This window comes from Panthera uncia (genome assembly GCF_023721935.1).
Source record: "Panthera uncia isolate 11264 chromosome A3 unlocalized genomic scaffold, Puncia_PCG_1.0 HiC_scaffold_11, whole genome shotgun sequence".
Taxonomy (NCBI): domain Eukaryota; kingdom Metazoa; phylum Chordata; class Mammalia; order Carnivora; family Felidae; genus Panthera; species Panthera uncia.
This window is the reverse complement of record NW_026057578.1, coordinates 21,974,243-21,986,447: the sequence shown is the minus strand read 5'-3', so window position 1 is coordinate 21,986,447 and position 12,205 is coordinate 21,974,243. Positions and strand designations below refer to the sequence as shown.

Below are 12,205 nucleotides of genomic sequence, written 5' to 3'. Positions count from 1 at the left end.
ACATTCGGCACGGAGCCTGATGCGGGGCTCAAACCTACCAACCGTGAGATCGTGACCTGAGCGGAAATCAAGAGCCCGAGGCTTAACCAACTGAGCCACCCACGTGCACCTCAAAATGGAGAACGTTCTTATAGGATGGTGGGGCAAGAAAGTTATTAGCAGAAGAAAAGAAGTGTTCCTGGCAAGGCTGTTTTTTAGGGGGAAAAGCAAGGTGTCTTATCATGCAGACTACCTCATTTCACTTTGAGGGGAAAAGAGGACCCAGGTGCCTGCCTGATTGGCAGGAATTGAAAAATTCCTGACTGACCAGTTAAGACTACATTTCTAGGGGAACTTGAAACTGCAATTAGATTATGTATTAATTAAGCATTGATTTGGGAACTTGGTCTAAGTTACACTATTTCGGGCCTCTGTTTTGTTTTTTTTAATGTTTATTTATTTTTGAGAGAGAAAGAGCATGAGTGGGGAAGGGGCAGAGAGAGAGAGGGAGGCACAGAATCTAAACCGGCTCCAGGCTCTGAGCTGTCAGCAGAGAGCCTGACGCAGGGCTCGAAACGGCAAGATCATGACCTGAGCTGGTCAGTCGCTTAACCGACTGAGCCATGCAGGTGCCTGTTTTTGTTAACAACCCATAGTATGGGCAGTTATTTAGCAATAGAAAGAAATTATCTACACATACAACATGAATGAATCTCAGAAACATTATACTAAGTGACAGAACTCAAATACAAAAGGTTACATACTGGGGCGCCTGGGTTCCTCAGTTGGTTAAGCATCCGACTCTTGATTTTGGCTCAGGTCATGATCTCATGGTTCAGGCTACCACAGAGCCTGCTTGGGGTCCTTTCTCTACCTCTCTCTCTCTCCCTCCCCCTCTCTCTCCCTCCCTCCTCCTCTCTCTCCCCCCCTCCCCCTCTCTCTCCCCCTGCCCCTCCCCTGCTTGTGTACTCTCTCTCTTAAAATAAATAAACATTAAAAATTTTTTTAAAAAGGGGCACCTGGGTGGCTCTGTTGGTTGGGCGTCCTACTTGAGCTCAGGTCATGATCTTGTGGCTCATGGATTCAAGCCCCATGTTGGGCTCTGTGCTGGCAGTTTGGAGCCTGGAGCCTGCTTTGGATTCTGTGTCTTCCTCCCTTTCTCTCTGCCTCTCCCCATTCATGCTCTGTCTCTCTCTCCTTCAAATAGAAATAAACACTAAAAAAAAATTAAAACAACAAATAATAAACAAAAGGTTACATACTGTGCATACATATATTTTATATTAAAGTCTAGAAAAGGCAAAACTATAATGAAAAAAGAGTCAACAGTTGACTGAGTAGAGTGTGTGGTGGGAAGGATGTGGGGAGGGCAGGGAAGATCAGAGGGCACAAGAGAATGTTTTGAAGTGATGGAAATTTTTTTTTTAAATGTTTATTCATTTTTGAGAGACAGAGAGAGACAGAGCATGAATGGGGAAGGGGCAGAGAGGGAGACACAGAATCTGAAGCAGGCTCCAGGCTCTGAGCTGTCAGCACAGAGCCCAACGTGGGGCTTGAACTCACGAACTGTGAGATCATGACCTGAGCCGAAGTTGGACGCTCAACCAACTGAGCCACCCAGGTGCCCCTGGAAATATTCTATATATGGATTGTGGTGGTAGTTATACAACTATATACTATTATTAAAATTCATCAAACTGTATACTGAAAATGGGTACATCTTACTCTATGTAAATTATACCCCAACAAAGCTGGAAAAAATTCAGTGTAGCATATACAACTTAAGACTTACACATTTTCCTTCATGTGAAAAATAATTGTAATACATTTTTTTAAGATTTTATTTATTTGGAGAGAACGAGGGCACAAGTGACTAGGGTCTGAGGGGGGGGGTGGGGAGAGAGAGAAGAGGGACTCATGCTCACCAGAACTGGGGCTCCATCATACCTGATTTGGGGCTCAAACTCATGAACCCCAAGATCATGGCTTGAACCAAAACCAGACACTTAGCCGATTGAACCACCCAGGCCCCCCTAAAGATTTTATTTTTAAGTAATCTCTACACTCGATGTGGGGATGGAACTCACAACCCTGAGATCAAGAGTCTCATGCTCCACTAACTGAGCCAGCCAGGCGCCCTTGAGGTCGTTGTTTATTAAAACAAGCTCTGGCCGATTTTATTAAAGAGGTCATCTTTTTAAATTTAACAAATTTTTAGGAGTGCCTGGTTGGTTCTGTTGGTGGAGTGTGAGACTCTTCATCTCAGAGTTATGAGTTCAAGCCCCACGTCATGTGTACAGATTACTCAAAAATAAAATCTTTAAAAAGATGATGTCTGAGTGCTGGGACTATAGTTTGTTTTGCTTTTGTTTATGTATCTTCTAATTTCTCTACAATAAATGTGATTTTCTATAATTAATTATTTCCCGAAGTGATGATGATGATGATGACCTAACTGAAGTAACATTCAATTTGGTTTGGCAGTGCAGCGTCAAGGAGGATATTTGAACCTGGATCTCCATACTCTTGGCCATTATACTCTTCTGCTGGCTTCAGACTTCCATGGTAAGAACAGCCTGGGATGCTTAACAAAACTGTGCATCATCCTACTGAATCTGTATGCTTCATAAATCTTCAACAGTGATTCTTACCATTGGGAATTTTGATGGGACTATTGCCTAGATGTAGGATCTGAGGATCTGAAACCTCCTGAACATTTTCTTAACATATTAAGGGTCTGTCATTGATGCCAAATAACCTCACATATATATTAGTTACCCCACCTGGAATCTATCATCATTAATCCTTCCTGGAAAGTCATCCCTGACTGTGACCCCATACATGCTCAGTCAGGTGACTGTCCCCACTACCAGCATCCGAAAGTGTACAGCTCTTCTTGACAGGTGTTTACTTAATTCAGGGACTGGTGCACGCTCGCCCCTGAATTGCGATAACCAAAAATGCAAAAATGCCTCCAATCATTGCCAAATGTCCCTTAAAGGGACAAAATTACTCCAAAATTAAGAACTACAAATTTGTGTCTCATATCAGTCTAACCATCCTCTCCTCCAGCCTCTCCACAGCTTCAGATTCCTAAACCTTGCTATTCAAAGTGTAGTCCTTGGACTAGCAGCATTGGCGTTAAGGGAGCTTGCTAGAAAAGCAGAATATTAGGCCCAACCTCAGATCTACTGAATCAGGATCTGAGTTTTACCAGGATCAACAATCCCTGGTGATTCCTATGCACATTAAATTTGAGAAGCACTACCAGGTCTCTAACTTACTTGGGGGTGACTATCACTTGGAACAGAGGTTAACAGTTCAACAAAATTTCTGGAGATGATCATTCCATGGTAAAGGGCAGGACCTAAGAATCTGTATTGTTATCATGTGGCTCAGGTAATTCTCATCCTTGGGCAAATTTGGGAATTGCTACTCTAAAATAAACATCAGATTTTGTCATTATCCACCTAAAATTAAAATCTCTTTAGTGACTCTCCATGGCCTACAGTAGTGATTCTCAACTCAACCTTAGGTGCTTACCTAGGAAGTATTTAGAAATCTGGATGCTAGGCTGTTCCCCAGACCCACTAAAAACTCTAGGGGAGGGACCCATCCACTGGTGAATTTTTCAAAGCTCCCCAGTTGCAGCCAATGTTAAGAACCACTGGGAATGATCAAGCCTGAGCTGCTTAACCTAGATTAGAAAACCCAACTGTGAAAGGCCCCTGCCTACGTTCCTAGCCCTATTTTGCATTGTATTTTTGCCTGTGCACACTATACTCCAACCTCACTGAACTACCTGTAATTCCCAAACCTATGGTACAGTCATGCCTCTGGGCCTTTCTACAGGTTGTGCTCTCTGAATGGCAGTTATTCATCCCTAAGGACTGAATTACCACTTAGCTCCTTCCCCTTTAGAGTAATTTTAGATTTCCTTCACACACCTGCCCAGGCAGAGTAATTCATTCTCTTTTCTGTGCTAATACCATGCCTCTTTGTGTAGAGCTCTATTACTATACTTATTACATTATACAGCTGATTCTTGAACAACGTGGGTTTGAACTGTGCAGGTCCACTTAACAGGCAGATTTTTTTTCAATACAGAACAGTACTGTATTTTCCTTAACATTTTTTTTCTCTTATTGTAAGAATACGATATATAACATATAAAACATACAAAGTATGTGTTAATCAACCATTTGTTATTGGTAAGGTGGAATTCTGGTCAATAATTGAGTTTTTGGGGGAGTCAAAAATTATACACGGATCTTTAATGGCAGGGCATGAGGTGTGTGTGTGGAGATGTCAGTGTCCCTAACCCCCACGTTGTTCAAAGATCAACTGTAGTAATGGGTTACAATTATTATATCTTGAGAATGAAAACTAAGGCTGGTTTAGTTTTATATCCCTAGCACCTAGCTAAGGGCCAGGAATATGGTAGGCAGCTAGTAACATTTTTGACTTAGTGAAAGTAGTATAAAAGAAGAAAAAAAAGAAGAAAATAAAAATGAGCAGGAATATTATTACTTTCTTAAAAAATCTGAATTAATATAATCTAACATTAAAATCTTAATTAGAAAAGAACTTTAAGCTGTGAGTTTCATCTGGAGAAATATGAATGAAGGCACTAAGAGAGAAATAAACCCTTTCCTTAAGTCAGTAACATAATTTGGCCCACAAATTCATTCCAAGGAGTTAAAATAATCCTGTTTCTTTATGTGTCTAAGGCATTTTTTGAACTGAGGTGAAATTCACCTAACTTAAAAATTACATTTTTATTTTTTTAAAATAATCATTTTAAAGTGTATTTTAGTAAATTCACAATGTTATACAACCACCATCTAGATTAAGCTCTAAAATGATTTTCCTCCCCTCAAAAGAAACCCTGCTACAAACATTGGGGTACATGTGCCCCTATGAGTCAGCACTTTCAACAATAGCCAAATTATGGAAAGAGCCTAAATGTCCATCAACTGATGAATGGATAAAGAAGATGTGGTTTATATATACAATGGAATACTACTTGGCAATGAGAAAGAATGAAATCATGCCATTTGCAGCAACGTGGATAGAACTGGAAAGTATTATGCTGAGTGAAATAAGTCAGTCAGAGAAGGACAGATATGAGTTTTCACTCATATGTGGATCTTGAGAAACTTAACAGAAGACCATGGGGAAAGGGAAGGGGAAAAAAAAAGTTGCAAACAAAGAGGGAGGGAGGCAAACCATAAAAGACTCTTAAATACAGAGAACAAACTGAGGTTTGATGGGGGTGGGTGGGGGGCAGGGGAAAATGGGTGATGGGCATTGCAGAGGGCACTTGTTAGGATGAGCACTGGGTGTTGTTATGTAAGCGTTATGTTCTATAACCGTGGAAATCTACCCCAAAAACCAAGAACACACTTTATACACTATATGTTAGACAATTTTACAATAAATTATATTAAAAAAAGGAATAAAGAAAAGAAACCCTGTACTCAAGTAGTTAGTCACTCCCCATTTTCCTCCTAGCCCCTGAAAACCACCAGGAACATTAACTTTTAAGTTACACTAAGGTATTTAAAAGATATAAAGCAGATATTTAAAAAGGTCTAGGTTCTAGATGGCTGTACAATTGTTTCTAGTCACACAGAAAAGAGTACAAATATAGTTTTTTTCAGTATCTCAAAAACTCCAATGTTTTATTAACCATTTTATGTACACTGATATCAAGTCTTGAAAACTAATAAAAACATGTCCAAAGCTTCTTATATAGTCACTGTACAAATGTTCATGTATGTTTTCTATAATAATGAAGATGAAAATGACACAATAGTTACAGCTACATAAAAATATATACAAGGACTTAAGACACATTTGATATTATTTGGTTTACAACATGTGTAGATACTACACAAAAAATGAGGATATAATTTGCAGAAAAGTAAAATGTGACTAAAATCACTTTTCTTCTTAAAATTTAAAAATAAAATTCCTGACAATAGCAGTTACTAATTTACAGCCAAATCTTAGACTAAGTCAAATTAGCCAGGGTTAGACATAAGTTAAGTTAAACATTTTGTATTAAAAAAAATAAGTTTTTCAGTTTAAAAAACATACATTTCATAACATTTTCTCAAAATTAATTAAGAATGGTTTATCCATGTCCTTCCAGATTCTGGAAACACATTAGAAAAAGTGAATATTGAACAGCTGATTCTTTGGAAAGCTGCACCCAAGTACCCCTTTTATTAGGTTGTGACATCAGCTAAGAGGGTCTTTATTAGGTCTGGAAGGCAAGGAGCTAGAGCTCAGGTACGAATCTACTTATGCTCAAAGAGAGAAAGGCCATGAGAAGGGAGCTAGACAACCCAGGATAGTAGTGGCACTTGGATGTGGAGTTGCCATAGTGGGTCAGAGACAGGCTGGTGTATCGTACTTTGGCTCAGGTGCTATAGGAACCAATCCCTATTCAATATACATATGTATTTTTTAGAGTAATCTCTATGCCCGACATGGGGCTTGAACTCACAACCCTGAGATCAAGACTCACATGTTCTCCCAACTGAGCCAGCCATGTGCCCCCCTGCTCAATATTAAATGAGAACAGAAATATTTCAAAGTGTGCTTACCAAAAACAGATTATGTACCTTCATATTACAAAGCATAGAAGGAGACATTTATTTTAAAAAAGTGAGCTAAAAAGTTATGAGGTATCTCCTTACTTCATCCTAAAACTAACCCAAGAAAGAGACGTTTAAAAAATTCTTTAACTATTAAAATATTTAAAAGGCACTTGAAATATTGCTTTCCAATCCAACTCAAATATACTGTCAATTAATTTTGGACATAAAAAAAGCGCATAATTTTGGTGCAATTTTTCTTGTAATTCAGTGATACTTTCCATCTACAGGGCTGAAAGTTTTGAGGGACAGAGCCCCAACATTCTGCTACCTGAAAGTGCTTTTAGCGTAGAAACAGGAAGGATGTTAATGATTTGCTCTCTCACTGACAACATCCTGTAGTCGTTTAAGCAAAACATCATCATTTTCTTGACAGAGGCGTTTGGCAGGTGATTCTGCATCACCATCGATGGCTATTGCTCGCTTCTTGGTTCTCTGTTCACCCTGTCTTATCATATTGTTGATATCTTTCAAACTCTGCAAAAATAGAGGACATGTGTGAGTAAAAGGGGAAAAAAAGCAAAGAACTAAGCTAACTGCTTTTTCCTGCACTCTACCCAAAGCTGAACACTAGGGTAGAGATTATCTTTTGAATCTAGGCCAACATAATAAGAGCAATTAGATCTAATCTTTTCATGGTTTTAAAAACTGGATTTACCTTACAGCAGTAGTACTCAAAGACACTGGACCAGATGCAGAAATATCAAGTTGCTTATTAGGAATGCAAACTCTCAAGCCTCACCCTAACACCTACTGAATCAGACACTCTAGGGATGGAGTTCAGCAATCTATGTTTAATCAAGTCCTCCAGGTGATTCTGAGCTCCCTTGAAATTTGAAATCCTCTTCCTAGAGCAATGCTTTTTAAGCTTTAATGTGCTTACTAATCATCTGCAGATCTTGCTAAAATGCAGATTCAGATTCAGCAGGCTGGCATGAGGCTTGAGATCAAGCATTTTTTAAGTTTATTTTTAAATTTTTTTTTTTTTTTTTGACAGAGAAAGAGAGAGAGAGCGAGAGAGCGAGCACATGCACGTGTGAGCAGGGGAGGGGGTAGAGGGAGAGAATCTCAAGCAGGCTCCACACTGAGTGTACTCCGTACTGAGGTGTGGGGCTCAATCCCAAGACCCTGGGATCATGACCTGAGCCGAAATCAAGAGTTGTTCAACTGACTGAGCCACCCAAGTGCCCCAAGATCCTGCATTTTTTTAATATGTTCCCAGGTGATGCTGATGTTGAAGGTCTATAAGCTATATTGAGTAGAAAGGCCTTAGAGTAGTGGCTCCTGAAAGCTGTGGATCATAACTGTCTAGAGAACCTGACTGGCAGAGCTTTGGGATTCAGTAGGTCTATTGAACAGATCCGTGTTCAACAAGGTCCCCCAGGTGATTCTGGTCTATGGTTTTGAAATCACTGCCTTAGAAGTCAGCTGGTCCCATCTTTGATTTCATTTAAGAATCTCTTCTAAACATCCTTGTAGGAAATCGACTTCTATGAAGAGGAAATGCAAATCTGTGAGGTATTCTATCTCAAGTGAGGTTGACTTCTGGAGACGTACTAAACATATTTGCTTGATAGCCTTTCAAGTATCTGAAAACATCAATCATATAACTGTCACATATTCATCACTGTACGGGAGTTAAGATGAGGATAACCACAGAACTGTTCGCATAAATAAGAGAAGGCCTCTGTTTTTAGACTTTTCACTATCCCATCACCAAAGGAACTTCCACTTTGAAAGCTTTTCTTTAAAGTCAATATTCCTCATGTCTGACCACCTGCCTTACTGGTCCCTTCTCAAGATCGTATTTAAGCAGGGTGACACAATGGACTCTTGCAGTGAACTTCCCTAGTATCACATCAATAGTAATGGATTAAGCTACTGAAGCAGTTGAATACACTGCTCTTAATCACAGGAAACTTGCCACAGTAACAGTTCATATTATTTAAAAAAAATTTTTTTTTATTTTTTTATTTTATTTAAAAAAAATTTTTTTTTTTTTAACCTTTATTTATTTTTCAGACAGAGAGAGACACAGCATGAACGGGGGAGGGGCAGAGAGAGAGGGAAACACAGAATTGGAAGCAGGCTCCAGGCTCTGAGCCATCAGCCCAGAGCCCGACGCGGGGCTCGAACCCGCGGACTGCGAGATCATGACCTGAGCCGAAGTTGGACGCTTAACCGACTGAGCCACCCAGGCGCCCCAAAATTTTTTAAATGTTTATTCATTTTTGAGAGAGAAAGAGACAGAGCGTGAGTGGGGGAGGAGCAGAGAGAGGGAGACACACAACTCGAACTCATGAACAGTGAGATCATGACCTGAGTATCCATAAACCTCATGTGTATATTGCTATCACGGTATTTGTGATATTCTGACAAAACTACCTTCTTATTCATCTATTTTCCTGCCCGGTTGTGGATTCAGATCAAGGCAGGGAATGGATTTTCTTTTTTTTTCAATTCACTGCAGCAATCCAACCCCTATATTAATTACAAAGAAATGCTTTATAAAGCCCTGCTGACATGAAGTGTAAAGAACAGTCTGAGTCAAAAGTGAAGACCAATATTGTGGGTTTACGTGTTTAAAAAAATTAAAAAATATTTATTTTTGAGAGAAAGAGAGAGAGATAGCATGAGTGGGGGAAGGGCAGAGAGAAAGGGAGACACAGAATCCAAAGTAGGCTCCAGGCCCTGAGCTGTCAGCACAGAGGCTGATGTGGGGCTTGAACTCATGAACCATGAGATCATGACATTTGCCGAAGTCAGAAGCTCAACTGACTGAGCCACCCACATGCCCCAATTCATATTTATTACTAGTAATTTTGCAGACAAAGAGCAAGATTAAAGATTATTAACTGGCAATATGAAATCCAATTTTTAACACAAGTACACAGATTGTTGTAACACCTTACCTTAGAAGGGCTGCCATTGAACTTATATAGCAGAGCACTCCTTGGTGTAAGGCCTGATGCATTCTTGTGTGGGGAAACATAAATGGAGTGCTGCTGGGAAATGCGGCGTGGTGAGCCTGGTTGTTGCTTAATATGTGGAAAAGGAGAGAGTGGTGGAGCTTCCATCTGAAATAATCCAAAAGTAAATTTTTGTATGATAAAAGTTCTTTTTTGAATCCCACCATATTTTTATTCCTTTATTTTTTTAAGTAGGCTCTGTGCCCAACATGGGGCTTGAACTCACAAACCCAAGATCAAGAGTTGCATGTTCTACCAACTGAGCTAGGTAGGTGCCCCCATATTTTTATTCTTATTGGCATTTCTTATGTGTCAGCTACACCATAAGAATCTATTAATGGCTGAAAAAAAGCAAAGACATGGTCCATTACCCCTTGTTTTTCAAGAGTTACTAACAGATATACTAAAATTTATTTTCCTGCATCTTTCAGGAAATACTGAAGAATTCTGAGACACCCAGAAGTGGTAATAAGCCAGGAGTGTAGTATAGTATATAGGAATAAGCCAGAAAGGAGAGGCAAAGAGTAATCAATATTCTAACACAATGATAATCTCTCTATATACATAACATACACCTCCTGCCCCATAACCAAAGCCATAGCAGAGAGAATAAAAGAGAGACAGAACTCTATGAGCCAGAAGGATGAGTCCATCATGGAACAAATTTGTTAGTGAAATGATTAAGACTTTATACTGAAATGCAAATTATTTAGAAATAGAATTAGGGAAGCAGGGTCTGCACTTTCCTTTAATATTCTCGACAATGTTTCCATTCTAGGAATAAATAGAGATGGTTCCTTAATTAATAATTTCATCATCTTCAACTGAAGCTAATAAAACTAGTTTCAATTGGCTCATGACAGACATATTCATGATAGGGGGAGGTGGAACTGATGGGAGTTGAATGAATAGTCATGGCCTCTGAGAATAGTCACAGACCGCATTCCTTGAAATGTAAAAGGAGACACAAAATACACATATATGGCTACTGGCTAGATGCAGTTTCACTTGGTTCCTCTTACAACTAAAGTCTGCTCTCCTGGGAACCAACCTCAGCTTATAAACCGATGATGTTTTCACAGGCCTGCTAGTACTGCCAAATCTGCATTAAAATGTCTTAGTGTTGCCTCTACTAATGATTCAGGCCTCTTTATTTCCTTTTCTCTTTATCTTGAGAAAAACATTTATCTCATATATATATATATTACAATAGAAATTAAAATTAAGAGAAAAAATTAGCAGAATTGTTTTCTTTTTTCCACATTCTCATCTAGTAGTTGCCCATATGTTAACATAATTTCCAGCAACATAATCATAATACGGATAAAATTTCCCTGATTTCTTCTGGTCTGTGTTGTATGATAGTTTTAATCATTCTCTAATTAATTACTGGTATTTTTTTTTTTCTCCTATAAAATGCATCAGTGACACTTTAACTCTGAAACACTTATCTAATAAACTTATAGTAATCTAACTATGACTATGAATATTCATATCATAGTAAAATATAAAACATACCACATGGTCCTGATTTGACAAGTCATATCTCAGTGCAAATGACTTCACTCTTCCTACATATATTGTATTATAAAATTTGATAAGATCACCTCTTTCCTCTTTCACTGGTCCACTAGAACAGTCAGGTGTTTTTGTAGCATCTTCCAATTCTGTTAAAAGATTCAGGGTTATGACAGATGTATTATAATACACAAAGTGGTGATCTGAATCACAACTCTATGATATAAAAACAAAATCAGAGGCGCCTGGGTGGCTCAGTCAGTTAAACATCTGACTCTTGATCTCAGCTCAGATCTTTTTTGGTTTTTTTAGTTCATTTATTTATTTAGAGAGACAGCAGAGCCTGATGTAAGGCTTGAACTTACAAAGCATGAGATCATGACCTGAGCTGAAATCAAGAGTTGTATGCTTAACTGACTGAGCCACCCAGGCGATCCTCAGCTCAAGTCTGAATCTCAGGGTCGTGAGTTCAAGTCCTGCATTGGGCTCCATGCTGGATTTGGAACCAACTTAAGGGGAAAAAAAAGTAAACACAAATCTTTATATAAAGCAATTAATGTTTTTAGAAAATGTTTGAAACCCATCTATATTATGTATAAATTAAATTGGAAACTTGAGAAATACAAATACATGTACTTAGGCTAATACTCTTCTCTTTTTTTAAGTTTTTAAATGTTTATTTTTGAGAGACAGCAAGAGACAGAGTGTGAGTGGGGGAGGGACAGAGAGAGAAGGAGACAGAGTCCAAAGCAGGCTCCAGGTTCTGAGCCTGATGTGGGGCTCAAACTCAAACCAGGAGATCATAACCTGAGCCAAAGTCGGAAGCTTAACTGACTGAGCCATCCAGGCACCCCAAGGCTAATACTCTTTTCTCTAGATACTATTTCAGCAAGAATTTTTTCACAACGATACTTTTTAAGTTTATTGATATATTTATTATGTATTGGCGGAGGGGGGCAGAGAGAGAGAGAGAGAGAGAGAGAGAGAGAGAGAGAGAGAGAATCCCAAGCAGGCCCCATGCTGTCGCATAAAGCCCAACGCAGGGCCTGAACTCATGAGCCACAAGATCACGAC

At 39.1% G+C, this 12,205-nt stretch overlaps 1 protein-coding gene and 1 long non-coding RNA gene across 5 annotated transcripts in view; one reads left to right on the top strand and one right to left on the bottom strand.

Annotated features, from left to right (window-relative positions):
* The window catches only part of LOC125936639 (uncharacterized), a 53,679-nt gene that overhangs the window by 9,227 nt on the left and 32,247 nt on the right, over positions 1 to 12,205 (top strand). The window contains exon 3 of the long non-coding RNA XR_007462086.1: positions 2,464 to 2,544. This is a non-coding gene — a long non-coding RNA (uncharacterized LOC125936639). The remainder of the gene's footprint in view (positions 1 to 2,463; positions 2,545 to 12,205) is intronic.
* RBL1 (RB transcriptional corepressor like 1) overlaps positions 975 to 12,205 on the bottom strand; it is a 64,903-nt gene continuing 53,672 nt past the window's right edge. Inside the window, exons 20-23 of one of the 4 annotated variants that reach the window (XM_049650831.1) lie at positions 11,132 to 11,280; positions 9,557 to 9,721; positions 6,916 to 7,121; positions 975 to 1,195 (exon numbers count right to left, since the gene is read on the bottom strand). In XM_049650831.1, the coding sequence (XP_049506788.1) occupies positions 6,951 to 7,121; positions 9,557 to 9,721; positions 11,132 to 11,280 (485 nt within the window). In that variant the 3' untranslated portion in view covers positions 975 to 1,195; positions 6,916 to 6,950. Of the gene's footprint in view, positions 1,196 to 5,447; positions 7,122 to 9,556; positions 9,722 to 11,131; positions 11,281 to 12,205 lie in introns of those variants that run through there. The other 3 variants (XM_049650830.1, XM_049650832.1, XM_049650833.1) reach the window with 3 other exon arrangements.